General features: G+C 34.5%; 1 protein-coding gene across 1 annotated transcript in view; it reads right to left on the bottom strand.

The window, feature by feature from the left end:
- Positions 1–15,144, bottom strand: part of SLIT3 (slit guidance ligand 3) — a 494,586-nt gene that overhangs the window by 94,602 nt on the left and 384,840 nt on the right. The window contains exons 20-21 of the mRNA XM_026696342.2: positions 14,409–14,541; positions 2,365–2,433 (exon numbers count right to left, since the gene is read on the bottom strand). Coding sequence (XP_026552127.2) covers positions 2,365–2,433; positions 14,409–14,541 — 202 coding nt within the window. The remainder of the gene's footprint in view (positions 1–2,364; positions 2,434–14,408; positions 14,542–15,144) is intronic.

Genomic DNA, 15,144 nt, shown 5'->3' with positions numbered 1-15,144 from the left:
CATTGACAGGTAGGATATTGCAATGTATGATTTTATATACTATACTTAGATCGGACCAAAGGTGGTGTAGTTCTAGGTTTTCTAGGTCTAGAATTTCAAGTCTGGTGGCATAAGGTATTCTGCAATGAGTAGAGGAGTAGAGAACTCTTCTTGTGAAATATTTTTGGACTTTCTCAACTGTGTTAATATCAGATACATAATGTGGGTTCCAGACTGATGAGCTGTATTTGAGTATTGGTCTAGCAAATGTTTTGTATGCTCTGGTTAGTAGAGTGATATTACCGGAGAAAAAGCTATGCAAGATTAGGTTAACAACTCTTAACACCTTTTTGGCTATGTAGTTACAGTGGGCTCTAGCACTTAGGTCTTTAGAGAGGAGTACTCCAAGATCCTTGACAGAGTTTGGATCATTAACAAGGTCTATTCAGGCTGACTATTCAGCCTGTATTTTATTTTCTGATTTTTTTTTTTGCCAATATGTAGGACAGAGCATTTATTTGTTGAGATTTGAAGTTGCCATTTGCTTGACCATTCTGATACATAGTCAAGGTCTTTTTGAAGGGTAGCAGTATTGTCTGTGGTGTTGAATAGCTTTACATCATCAGCGAAGAGAATGCAGTCGCTCTTGATATGATCACAGAGGTCATTTATGTAGATTATGAAAAGAGTTGGTCCTAGAACACTGCCTTGGGGGACACCACTATTGACAGGTACAGAATTTGATAAGACGCTCCCAATTTTGACCATTTGTTGTCTGTTTGACAGGAATGCTTCTATCCAGTTATGCAGCTGTCCAGAGATACCGTAAGATTTTAGTTTTGGGAGTAGTTTGTCGTGTACCACTGAATCAAAGGCTTTACAGAAGTCTATGTAGATTGCATCTATTGCTTTGCCCTGATCGAGTTGTGTAGTCCATATGTTTTTGCAGTGTAAGAGTTGCAGATTACATTATAGTTTTTTCCGAAACCAAATTGTTTATTAGAGAGTAAGTTGATGTTTCTAAGTGGAGGATGATGGATTGGTTAATAATTGATTCCATTACTTTACAGGTGACGCACATAAAGAGATTGGTCTGTAATTTTCAACTAGGCTGGGGTCTCCCTGTTTGAAGATGGGGATGGCCGTGGCTTGTGACCATAGTTTTGGCAAGGATCTGGTCCTCAAAGATTTTTCAAAGATTATGCTTAGAGGTTCGGCTGTGGCAGTGGATAGCTTTTTTAAGAAGTAGGCACATATTCCGTCTGGTTCAATAGATAGAGATGGTTTTAGATTGCTGATTGTTGTTTTTTAACATTGTCTTCTGTAAAATCGATATGTATTAGATCATTGTAGTTGTCTGTGGTTCGACTAGGAAATACTGGGCTTGATCCTTTGCTGTTTACCAATACTAAGCCAAAGAATGTGTTAAAGAGGTTGGCTTTAATAGTGTTGTCGTTGCAGTCTTTACCATTAGGTCCTTTCAGGGGTGGGATGGACCTTGAGTCTTTTAGTTTGTTGTTTACAAAATTGTAGAAAGCGCGGGTGGAATTGGTGCATAGAAGGTTTTCTTCTTGTTTAATGTGATAATTGGTGCATTCAGTTTTTATCTGGTGGCATAAATTTTTGTAATCGGCTTTTGAAGTTGGCAACGTGACCAGATCTGTTTTTTCGCCAAAGTGATTTCTTTTTGGATTGAAGCTTCCTTATTGTTATGGGTAATTTGTTTTTTTCTGGTTTTGGGAGTTGTTAATGGTACATATAGTTTGATGACTCTTTTGACTTCAAGTAAAAATATGTTGTAATGGTCTTCTACAGCAGGGGTCCCCAACCACCGGGCCGCAGACCGGTACCGGTCCGTGGAACATTTCCTACCGGGCCGCCGGTTTGCTGGGCGCCGCCATCTTGTTTGACAAGAAAGTGCTTCTGGGTGAGCTTTTCCGGTTGGAAAGCGGCGTTTGGGTCCTGAAGGAATCCTCGCGCCTTAGTTTCATCGAAGGGTGGGGCTTCGAATGAAACTAAGGCGCCAGGATTCTTTCAGCACCCAAGGCAAGGCAAGCCGAGCAACAGTCCCGAAGCCATCCTGAACCGAAGCCCATCGACAAAGGTACAAAGGAGGAGTTGAAGGTGGTGGGGAGAAGCGGGGGACGGCTGGCTGGCCAGTCGCTCAGCTCACCTTGCCTTGTCATGCGTGCTAATGCCGGTACCGGGCTGTGGATCATTTTGTGATGCCGGTACTGGGCCGTGGCAGAAAAAAGGTTTGGGGCCACTGTTCTACAGTATTGCATTGTATGAAGCTACAGTATCTGTCAATCAAGCTATAACCGCACTGCCACAACATTTGTGTATTCCTATATTGTTGCTGATATGAAATGTTGATATACTTACATTAATGTTAAGTGTCGGAACATAGAAAGTTCTTTTGGCACAGCAGATAAATGGTTCCCTTCCAGGTATCTGAAAATCAGTTATATTTGATAAACAGTTAAGAATATTCATTAGTTCTTCACATAAAGAAAAACAAAACAAGATTAATTATTACAGTTGACTTCAAGCATTTCAGAAAGATTTAATTGCAAACTTTAATATAAATTGCATCAATAAAAATGAAAAACAGAGGTAGACTATTCATTTAAAGGTTTGAACTAGGATCTTCAGCCAAAGAAATTTACAAGGTCCCTTTGGGCCTGTTTCATAATTGTGCACAACCTATACTGTTGTTGAAATGAATTGCTGTTTGAGAGTAGAATGAATTACTCAATAGATGATAGGTTCCTAAGGTTCATGTGGTGGGGCAGGATTAAAGAAGCAAAAACCACACAGATTTCTGTAATATTTGGAAATGAACCAGAATTTACCACTTTTATTAATACTGAATTAATTAAGGTGGAGTCTTTTTTAAGATATTGAGATGGCTTTTTTTTCCTCAGATTTTTCCCTACCTCAAGTCAAGTCAAGTCAAATCAAATCAAATCTTTATTACAATTGAAGACCAGCATCGCTGCTTATGAGCTAAATTGTCCACTGACTTGCCAGCTATTTTTTCCATTCCCTTGCTTCAACTTCATACACAGATTCTCCTTCACTATATATTGATATAGAGGCTGGATAATCTGTTGAGAGTGCTTTGATTTGGAACATGGAACTGAATTTGATCTCCTTCCTTCCTATGGCCTTTTGATTATTCCTATGGTTCTTCCTATGGCCTTTTTTTGAAACTGATCATTAAACAAATTTGTTAGTCATGATTCCTCCCCATTATCTTATTCAGTGAGAATATTAAGAAGCAAAATGAAGCATTACAACACCAAAGAAATACATAAACGTGCATGTACGCATACAAACACTGTCTGTCTTTCTGTCTTTGTCTCTGTCTGTCTGTCTGTCTCTCTTTCTCTCTCTCTCTCTCTCTCTCTCTCTCTGTCTTTCACACATACACATACACAGAGATTAACATATTAGACACTTCTTTTCCAAAGGGACCATGTATCTTCTTGAATTTAAGAAAAAGAACAAAAAAAGCAGCATCAATTTGAATTCACATTAATATAGTTTTGCATGTGTCAGGTTGGTGACATAGTCTCCTGACTCTCCTTCTGCCTCTTTTCTAAATGTATGGCTCATAAGAAAATGCTAGTGTTCTTTTGTTATGTTCTTTGTTTTAGACATTAGACAGCAGACTATGAAGATCAGATGCATCTTTTACAAAACAATTGGGGGAAAAATCCTCACTCCAGTAGTTCTCTCAGAGATCATATAAACAAAGGGACTGGGGAGGGGAACTCACACATGTCCTTGCTGTAAGGTTGTGCTTAATTAAAGCTACTAAAAAGAACTCCAAATGCTAATTGACCTCATTAGAATTATTCTTGCCCTCTGACTGCAAATTGCTCAGGCAAGCAATATTTCAATAACACATCAGAAGCTGACTCGGTCTAGCTGCACTAATCCATACAACCATTTACTTTAACTGCTTAGTGAAAACATAAAATGAATATGCAGCATCTGATATAACGGAGGCAACATTATTTAAGATGTAAATGCTAAGTCAGAACTCACCCAGGCTGTGTATTCATTCCACAAAATAAATTATCATAAAAAATTCCCTCAAAAGGCTTATGGAGGAAAACACAATTTACATTTTCATGTGACAATACACCCGACTTAACAATGTTGAATCCTCACCCTTTAACATGTTTGAGAAATGCCAAAACATGCACAAAACTATTCCACAGTTAAGCTTGTTCGTGTTGATCTACTGCCTCTTCAGTCACATTTTAAAATTTGAATATGGCATCTTTTCCTTTCATGACCACAATTAGTAATTATGGAAGCGAGAAATGATACTTATGAACCTCTTGGATTTGGCTCAGTGATAGCACTTCTAAGCCAATGCCCTGATTCGAAAGTTATGATCTAACTGTTAGTTATGCCAGAATGCATACTGGAAAGTACATTAATGCATATCCCATTAAGAGCACTATAATTCAGAATTGCATCCAGATATACTTTCCAACATCTCCTAATTTACTGTATGGAACTGGGAATGTTTCATTAAAAGAAAGCAGCACAGAAAAGTAGATAATAATATCTTGGGAAGTTAGGATAGAATAGAATAGCTGAGTTGGAAGGGACCTTGGAGGTCTTCTAGTCCAACCCCCTGCTCAGGTAGGAAACCCTATACCATTTCAGATAAATGGTTGTCCAATCTCTTCTTAAAAACTTCCAGTGTTGGAGCATTCACAATTATTAATGGAATTATTAATTGGATACAAGTTGAACTGAACAGTTTGGACAAAAACACAAGAGAACTCTTGACTATTCAATCTTGACTATTCATTACATCCCCATAGTGATATTGAAAAAGTATACCTGCCCTGCAATAAAGGAGTCAAAGGTTTTCAAAGTATACATTGGATGATGATATGAAAGACAGCCAAGAATAAGCACTGATGCAAATTAAAAATTGGAACTTACCAAATATACAGGAAAGAAAGTATGAATATCAAAATAATGTAATAAAAAACACGAACAGAATGCTGGCAAGGATAAGTATTACATAGTCAATTTCTACAAAAGATTGATGGGAAATGGAGAAAGAAAAAAAATCCTGGCAATGCCTTACAACTGGAACATTAAAAAAAGAAACTGATTTTAATGCTCAAGAAAACCCTTTTTGAACTAATGCAATCAAGGTCAGAACTGAAAAATCATCAAATGGTTCAAAGTGCAGGTTGTACAAAGAAGAGGAAAAAGAAACTACAGATCATATACTCAGCTCTACGAGCACATCACACAAATTGGTTATAAACAACATAACACAGCCACCAAAATAATTTACTGGAATATCTGTAAAAATTATCATGTGCCAGTAATGAAAAATCAGTGGGAACATAGAACTGAAAAAGTAGTTGAGAATGAGCAGGTTAAAATACAACCTGGATTGTTGTAATTTACTAATGTCACATGAAAGCATGCTTTCTGACTGCATTACTTAGCAAGAGCATTCCCTTTCCCAGTGATCTGTTTAATTCAAGGAATACTTGTAATAATTTAATGCAACAAATGGATGTAACAATTCAGTATTACAAAATAAGCCACAAGGTATACTCATATCATTATCTAATTTCTAAATGAGATGATACTGCATTGTGTGCCTAAAACAATGGAGCACTGAATCCTGAATCCACCATAATTTTACTTAAGAACTAATCTTGGTGCTAGTAGTCACTTGGCTTAGGAAGCTAAATGGTTGGAAGTTATGGAGCCAAATGGAAAGAAATTATAGCAGGAAGTAATCATGTTGTTAAAAATAAACGTACTTAAAACATGGAAATAAAATATGGAGAGAACAAACTATTCTGCAGTGAGGATGATAAGCAGTACTAAAGTATTCTCAGGGGTCTATTTTGTGGAAATTGTATTTTTTGTACATATTGAATTGATATTTGAGTAGAACGATGAATGATCCAGGATCAAGTTTCATAATTAGCTCATTTTTATTCTGTTTTCAGTATCACTCTCTACCTCAGCTGATTATATACTGAGCTATAAAGCCTAGAGCAACAAACTGAGAGAAGATAATATAGTAAGGAATTAGATAATAGAAGATGCTAAGAAAAACCCTTCATTGTCAGAGGAAAAGATAGGAAAGCTGACCTTTCCTGAAAATTTCTGAATTTTTAATGTGAAGAATATTTAAAGAGATTACATTTAGAACAGACATGGGAAAATATTAATTACTAAATAGCTTTAACTGAGGAAAGAGAACTAAATTATTTCTGAATTTTCATTTGCAGCAATATCTAAAGTACTACATTTTGCCAATGTTATTATTCCTCTATAGTAGCTGTATATTTATTAGACTGTGTATAGCCAGCCTCTAGGATTGGCAGGTAAAATAGAATTATGCAGGTAAACAGTGTGAGGAACAGGTGGATGGATAACTTTTGTGAAAATGGAAAACGTGTTTCCCCAGAAAAGCAAAATGAACATATTATATCCAATGTGGTTTTCTGGACCTTTAGTTTCTTTACTCCTCTCCTTTCCCTCTCACAGCATACCTTTTCGATAACTATCTGGCCACCTAGGTAGATTGAATTGGAAAAGAATTAAGACAAGGAAACTAAATCGGGAATTACAGAGTATATCCTGGTATTTGTACCAAGATTTGAGAGCTACTTGCAGAATTTATAACTAAGTTTAAATCAGGAAATTCACCATCATTTCAAGGGGAGGAGGAGAGGGAGAAAGAGTTTATAATTACCAAGAAAATGATTCCAAAGCTGTGAATTCCACAGGAGCTGCATAATAAGCATTAAATTAATTAAGATGTGATGCTGTTTGACTCTCAACCTCCGAGTGCTCACAATACACTAAGAAACAAGAAATAACTAACAACAAAATCATACTAGGAGGTGATGAACCCAGCAGACAACCAAAGTATTCCACCTTATATCTAAGATTGAGTGGAGAGATCTCCAACTACTATAGTCCAGGAGGACAGCTAAGTTTTTAGAGCTTTCAGAAGAGCAAGGGAGCCAATGGATCTCAGTACTCATGGATATGGTAGAAGATTCTACTCTGCAGCCAGAATTATCTATTATGTAATCTTCTGTATTTAGAATAGTAAAGAAAAAATATTTTTGTTTCAGATGTTAAATAACTTGAATTCCTTCAGTTTCATATCTTACATTAGACAGCTTCCATGACCAGTGGAAAATAATCAAATGTTTAGTAGATACTTCTTGTTGTTTCACTTATCTTCTTTTGGGGCAAAATTAAAATATCTTTTTGGAGAATCTCATTTTAAATCAAGGGTTTGAAAAAGATGTTGCAAACGTATCAATACATTATGCATTTATTTTTAAATTAAGCTATCTTAAATCTGCAATTGCTAATCTACTAAATATTAACAGAGTGAAATAGAAAAATCTCATGATGTCAAGATTAAACTATTAAGATGATCATAATTCAGTCTTTGAATTAAGTTTGAATTACAATGTTTAATTCCACTGTAACCCAAATACAATGGGTTTGACTGTGTATTAACTTTAGATATATGTTTAAATCTTTAATATTATGAAAAAAGGATTATAGTGTGATTAATATTAAAACATTTACTTCCAAATCAAATTTAACAGATCCTTGCATATTTCAATCATAAGTGTTGCTTGTCTTTTGTATACGAAACATGTTAAATATTTATTATGTAAGTTATTATTTAACATTGCTGAGCCAGGGGTGGGATTCTACCAGTTCACACCTATTCTCTAGAATGGTTGTTAACTTTCTTAAAAAGTTCAGAGAACCGGTTGTTAGAAGAAATCTCCTTTTGCTTTTTCCACTTTACAGCCTAATCCTGTAAGGAAGGCATTCCTTACATTCTGGTGTTGTTGCTTACAAAAACTGCCTCTTATTACATTCTTGGCAGGACTAGACTTCCTGTCTCAGGAACTTATCTGGAGGTTTTTTTTCTCTCCTTTGCTAGTACTTTGCTGCTGTCCAGCCTGAAATTGACATATGTGTAGTAATTTCATTTGGAAACCTGACAGCTTGACTTTCTTAAAGGGGGAAAGGTTGTTTTAAGCTTTTTATACTACTGTTGGGAGGATATAGTCCAGTTGGAGTACTTTGAAGAACTTTGAAGAAACCAACTAAGCTACGCCCACAGAACTGATTGTTAAAAAATTTGAATCCCACCCCTGAACAAAGCTATGTTTTTGTTTAAATGAATCCTGGTTTATGTGGGATTAAGTTTTCTTATTAAATTGCTTGGCTTTTCAGTGTTAAAGGGGAATTCTCTCAATTTCAAATTACCAGATAGCACATAAAAAAGTAAATATTACCAGGCAACAGAGGTATTAAAAATCCAAAAGCTGACTCTCTATTAAACATTCCACTTCATAATTAACTCTTTAATCAGCAGCAATTATGGAATATAACAAAATCAGTTAGTATTCAATTTTATAGTGATTTGTAAGCATTTCGTTATTCTCTTTTAAATGTGCCAAATCTAATTATAAGGTCTGGAGAAAACATGTTGCTGAATAAAAATTAGGGCAAAAATAGTTGCTATTTTTCTTTACGTGCAATGTGGCAAATAAAAACACTGTCTGCATTTTATATTCATTATGTGCAACAACTGAAGTTATTGGAATATATATTTGGTTGCAAAAAGTGTGCTGAATGCAAATCAAAAATTATATTTCTTGTTCAAGAAGCAATGAGAAAGTTTTTTAGTTATACAGAGTCTCTGAAAAGTGTCACTATACATGTCAATAATGCCAGATTTATGATTTCTCATTGGTGAAGCTTCATATCGTATAGTACAGAAGTTAAGTCATACAATAATACCTCAAAGCCATGGAAAAGTATTTATATATATATATTAGTTCGATAATATCAAATTGGGTTCCGTTTTTGATGATTACATAAACACTTTGTTCTGTAGATCTGTCCTTAATGGTAACTTTTAGCACTTCAAAATATATTCTCATATATTCTTTAATCTACTTTACCTGTTTATATCTTCCTCTTTTTGTATTGTCTGGTTCATCCTTTATTTGTATGAACTGCCCAAAGAATGTGAGTAGCTTTTGGATCTTAACATTATCTAGTTTTAATGAAAACTGAAGCCATTCCAACTTCATTTCATTATTTTGTAAGCACCACTGTGCCATTCTTTTTTATGTATACGAGTTTTATTAATGATTTTGATAACAATAAAAACTAATACAAAGTGAATTAAAAGAAAAGAGAATAGAAAGAATAAAAAGTGCAAGAAACAAGAAAAAGAAAGAATAAATAGAAAAGTAACATATAAAGAAGTGTCTAATCTTTATTACAACATGTATAGACAAATTTAGTAACTCTTTTAAAACCCTTTGACATAAAGGTAAAATATCTTTGTCTTAAGATGTAAACTGAATCACTAACAGGATCAATATTTTGGGACAGATATGAAGTACTCAAAGGAAAGAAAAATATAATTTCTTCAGCAGTTGGTACAGTGTTTCCAGCATATGGGGTAACTATGGTATAGTTCATGCTAGTCTAGAAATTGTTAAGATGTCAAGAACTGACATAGTCACCTAGTGCTGTGGCTATTATGCTTTGGGCAATAATTACTGGTACTATACAGCATCCGCTAATGTTTACAACACGCCAAATCAGCAATTGTGACAGTCCAGAAATTTATTTTGAATTCCTTATTACTGAAAAATGAGCAATATATTCAGCATTTTTCAATGTTGAAATTCTCTTCCCTTGGGGGAATGAAATTTTCCATCTGTATATCCATTTCAGTGCAATGTTATTTAGGACCTCTTACAGTATAAGATTTCCTTTTATATGGATATTTTGGAACTCTCAATGTTCTAATTTACTAAATTTCTGTTAGATATATGGCAGATTTTGTTCTCAATTAAAATGAATGTAGATGATTATGGTTTAATAAAAAGCATTTTTGCTGAACATTTTTATCACAACTTTTGTAATTTTCCCATTGAAAATTGGAGTTTATAAATATATGATTCCATAACATTAATTAAAATGCTACTAAAGAAATCTTTTCTTTTATTACTAGAATTTTACCAAACAACAGAACAAATCAGTTAGGGAGAAAGACATATAAGATACACAAAGATAGCTTTCAAATATCATCCTTTGAGCATCTCAAGGGTTACTATGACAAATAAGAGTAAAAGCGATCAGATTAATAGCATTGTATATAAGACAGTATATACAGAAGTGACATTTGTAGAATGAAGCACGAATAATACATACAGCCCTTCATTTTGCCTTTTGTTGGCAAGATTTGGTTTGAGCATTACTTGGGAATCATAACTTTGTTCAGATTTAGAACATATACACAAATGACATATGGATGCATTATTCTGGACAGAGATGCCTTTAAGGCAAGCTCCCAAAAACATCACTAAAGGTTGGAGCATCTCAGTCACTTCAATACTTGCATTTTCTTTGGACATACCCTGTATTCATTTAAGATATCAGTAGTGAGCCTCAGTGGCACAGTAGAGTGCTGTACTGCAGGCCACTTCTGCTGACTATTGGCTGCTGGCAATTTGGCAGTTCAAATCCCACCAAGCTCAAAGTTGACTTAGCCTTCCATCCTTCTGAGGTTGGTAAAATGAGGACCCAGAATGTTGGGGCCAATATGCTGACTCTGTAAAACTGCTTAGAGAGGGCTGTAAAGCACTATGCAGGAGTATATAAATCTAAGTGCTATTGCTAGGACAACAGGCTTGTGCTGCAAAATGAAACACATAGCTATGAATTATCTCAATTTAATACTGCTTTCCTGACAGCCACTCTTTGATAATTGTAAGCAAACACAAAAATAGTTACATCTGCTTATACAGAATCAAAAAAATATACAAATGTCCATTTCAGCAGTATTAATTGATAACACCATTTTGAATCTGGAGAGTTAAAAATTCCATCACTTTTCACAACTCTTAAATGTAGGCTGTTCCCAGAAATTAGCAAAAGGACAATTATATTACAAGACATTATTATGAGATAATGATGATCTGCAGTGCCAAGCAAAGGCCATTTGACACCACCAAGAAAAATAACGAAAAGTCAATTTCTTAATAAATTAATCACCATAGTATTGAAACAGAAGTGTTCCAATGCAGAAAAAAATACTTAGTGTTATGTTTAATATATGCATGAATCAATGAAACAAATTGAATGCTAAAGAAAAAAGTCTGAATGTATTGGTTCTATGCACAACTTTTGCAATGACGAAAAAGAAAATGGATCTGAAATGTAGGCTTCTGATTTTGGGCTTCTATCTTTAGGATTCATCCAACTCTACAAATGCAACAGGCCTTTTTGCTCAACAACCTGTAACTTCAGGGCTCCCAGATCTTATCTGGCAAGTCCTGCAACCAACCAATCACTTATTGCAAGTGAGTGATTGTGGTGATGGTGGGGTGGGGGTGGAGAGAGAGAAAATCATTCCAGACTGGTTCATTTGTAAATAGACACCATCAGATACACTCTTATATCTGACTGATCAAATAAGTACAGCAAGAGAACATCAATGCTCAGAATAATAGCAACAAAAAGCCAGGCACTCTTTTTTTTTTTTACAAATTAAAAGTTCTGTGGCTGACAGAGAACAAAACAACACCAGATGTCAAAATCACCCGCTCTTGACTCTTTTAGGAATACCAGAATAGATCTGGGAAAAGTTATGGGGAGGATAGGATCTAAGCTAATAATATTCTGAAGACTGTATGATGATCCATGAATATTTAACTGCACTTGTCTCCCTGAATTAACTGTTGAAGGATATGGTAATATTGCTTAACAGCATTCATTGACATAAGGATATGATAGTTGTCAATGTTTAGGTTTCCAAAAAGAACAACAGCAGGAACAACAAACTATCATGAAAAACACTACTGGTTTTGGATTTTTGCTTATATACACTCCAAAAATGATGATCAAACCAAAGTAATTGTTTCCTCACTAGCAGATTCCCTTATTATTGAAATATGCTAGGATAAATCAGCCACATATTACAGTCAATTATTTTTGCATGTTTACACATTCACATTTATTTAACCAGAAATGCTGCTTTTCACATTTATTTGGGGTTTTTAACTTACCATTTCAATAACACATCCATTCATCGTGCTTGGGAGCAATCTAAAATACCTAGCTACTTAGAAGAAACCCTATCACAGAGATAAATGTTATTGTGTAATTGAGGAATAAGGTTACTCTAATTCACATATTTGTACATTTAAGATGGAGATGGAGGATTGTACCAGAGAACTTTAAAAGATCCTGAACATTGTTTAGTACATAGATTTTTTAAACAGGAAAAACAGTTACCAAAATCTGTAAAGACCAAAGTTACCAAGAGGAGACAAGGAAATAAATGAAGAAACATCACTGAAGTTTGGAGTATCTCAGTCACAAACTGACAATTATAAATGAATTACAGTTAGTTTAATTGGGCATTCTTTGCATTTAGCTTTTTGGTAATCTACCAAGGGAACTTTATTAAGTCGTCTTAAAAATACAATAATGAATTGGCATAAAGACCTTCCATATCGCTACTTTTGTATATTATTTCTTCTTGAGGAAACATTTCAGATTATTATAAGGCATTTTGTTCCTGTCTACCAATTAATCTAATATGGGAAATCCAATTTCTTCAATGGAGAAAGGAATAGTGGCGCTGTTTCATTTTTTTTCTTTTCTTTTTCTAATGAGAAGAAAAACTAATTTGAGATAGCTGCTGTAACTCTGAAAGTCCTTGGAATGAAATTAAAGAAGCATCTCCCCCAAAGTCACACACAAACACACACACACACACACACACACACACACACACACAAAATGTAGACTATAGATGAAATACCATTCAATATACACACATTTCACGGTGAAAATCAATTACAGTCAGATATGAATATCAGAGCCACATTTTCAAAAATTTCTAATGTTCTATACTACAATTGCATGATAAAACTAGATGTGACAAATTCCAACTCTTATTTCCAGTTTTACGTAGAGCTTAAAAAAAATCCAAACGTATATCCACATATTAGCATTTAGGCAACATAAAATTGATGCTGGGGCAAACAGCATTCACCAGGAAAGAATGCATGTCTTTGTTTCCATTAATGGGTTGTAGAGTTAATGAAACCCAGATTTGATAGCCCAGTCAAATGGTTTTTTTTTTGTATTTTGTATTTTCTTTGTTTAAAAAAGTAACATTAGAAGCAAATGAGAAGCCATCCCTTCCTGTTGCTCATATAATTCACAATTTAACCTGATTAATATCTATTATATTAGCCCCTTTTAACTATTCCATGAAAGTAAAATGTGTCATTGCTTTGCATATATTTTTTGCATTCGTAGCAGTCTTTCTGGATTGAAACCAAATAATCCATCCTTTAGTGAATGAAAGGAACTGAGAATTGTAAAGGCTGGTGAATAAGGCTGGTGAATAAGATCAAAGCCCCATCTACACCAGCTTTCTATTCCAACCAGATGCCAGGGGGAAACCCACAAACAGGAGTTTGTTCTCACTCATGTTTTCTAGTTGATAGTTATAAATGTTCTACCAATATTCCTTAGACACAGAAACATAACCCACACACAAATACCATAGTAACCATCAAGAGCCTTATCAACCTTAAATCTGCTTCAAATCCCCCTTCAAATCTATTCCTGTTGTCACCATTGTCGTACATTTCTGATCAATCATTAGTTTTGCTATATGACCATGTGTTTTAATCTGTTGAAAGAAAAAAAAATTCATGTCTTCTATCATATTCTTTCCCCCTCAAAAATAACCTTTTTTTTTTGAAGATAAAAAGCCAACCACTTTTATCAAATGAGGGTTAATTTTACCTGTTGAACTTTTTATTTGTCCCTTTTCTGCAATTTTCACTGTTTTACCATACTGTGATCAGAATTACAAACAGTATTTTAACCACGATCCTATTGTAGATATTTATAAACTGCTTGTGATTGTATTATCATTGACGTATATAATAAAAGTGATGTTCTGGGGATACTAATTGTTCATCATTGGGTTTGGGGATTGGGACATTTTTCTCCTATTAAATCCTCCCTTCCTTTTTTAGGACTTTTTTTTTAGCTATATAAATTAGAATTTTGTATAAGTTGCTACTATACTAGGGTGCAGAGGTACAGAGGCACTATCTCTCTAGAAAAGTATTGAGGCAACAGAATCTCTATGGCATTGCTTCAGGCACTGACTTAGTCCTGCTATCTGTTTGTATTTGATTTAGAATGTTGAGCCTCAGTATTCTGATTTGAAAGAAAAACAATATTTTGTAAACTAGTAATTGAAACTGATCAATACTTACTTAATTCTTCTTATGTACAATTTTACAAGTTGTGAAAGTATGACTTACAATTCAGTCACATCTTTGGGGACCCCTTTTGGGAGGAGCCGCAACCCTTTATTACTGCAGCGAACTACTGAGTCCACACAGGTGCATTTGTCTGGACAACGGGGAGAGAAATGACAGCTGTTTTCAGTGTTGCCTACAAAAAAGCAGAGAAAGTAGATGGAAATAATGTTAATAAATACAGATGAGATAAAATTGAGAAAATTCATTTCTAGCACATTAGCTCCGATCATGTAAATCTAGTACAATCACTAGGTATAAATCATCATAATCAGGGTACATTATTCAATTTCACTTTTTTAGTTGTCAATTTGACCTCGTATATGATATTCTTAGCTTATCCTTTGCTTTAGACTGTTTTAATTCCAGTGTCAGTACTGATTGCATGTATTTAGTTATAAAAATTTAATTTGGAATAAACTTAGATGGGTTTGTCTGTGTGCTTATATAACATTTGCATGTTAAAAAGATGGGCAGGGAGATAGACCTTATGAAATAAAAAATTGTTTCCATGAGGGAAAAAATGGCAATTTTTTTCCTTCTGCTCAATTGTGTCTGATTGTCAGAGACTAAAGACAGGACTAGAACTCACAGACTCCTGGTTTCTAGCCTGTTCCCTTAATTACTACACCAAACTGCATCTCTATATGAAAATACAATTAACTAAATGCTCCAATCCTATGAGCTCTGCTTCATAAACCAGCATAAACTCTTTGTATTGCTATTTTATTTATATTAT

This window comes from Pseudonaja textilis, chromosome 2, assembly GCF_049901715.1.
Source record: "Pseudonaja textilis isolate UNSWEBS1 chromosome 2, rPseTex1.2, whole genome shotgun sequence".
In the NCBI taxonomy this organism is placed as follows: domain Eukaryota; kingdom Metazoa; phylum Chordata; class Lepidosauria; order Squamata; family Elapidae; genus Pseudonaja; species Pseudonaja textilis.
Note: the sequence above shows the minus strand (reverse complement) of the source record. Positions and strands in the feature narration are given on the sequence as shown.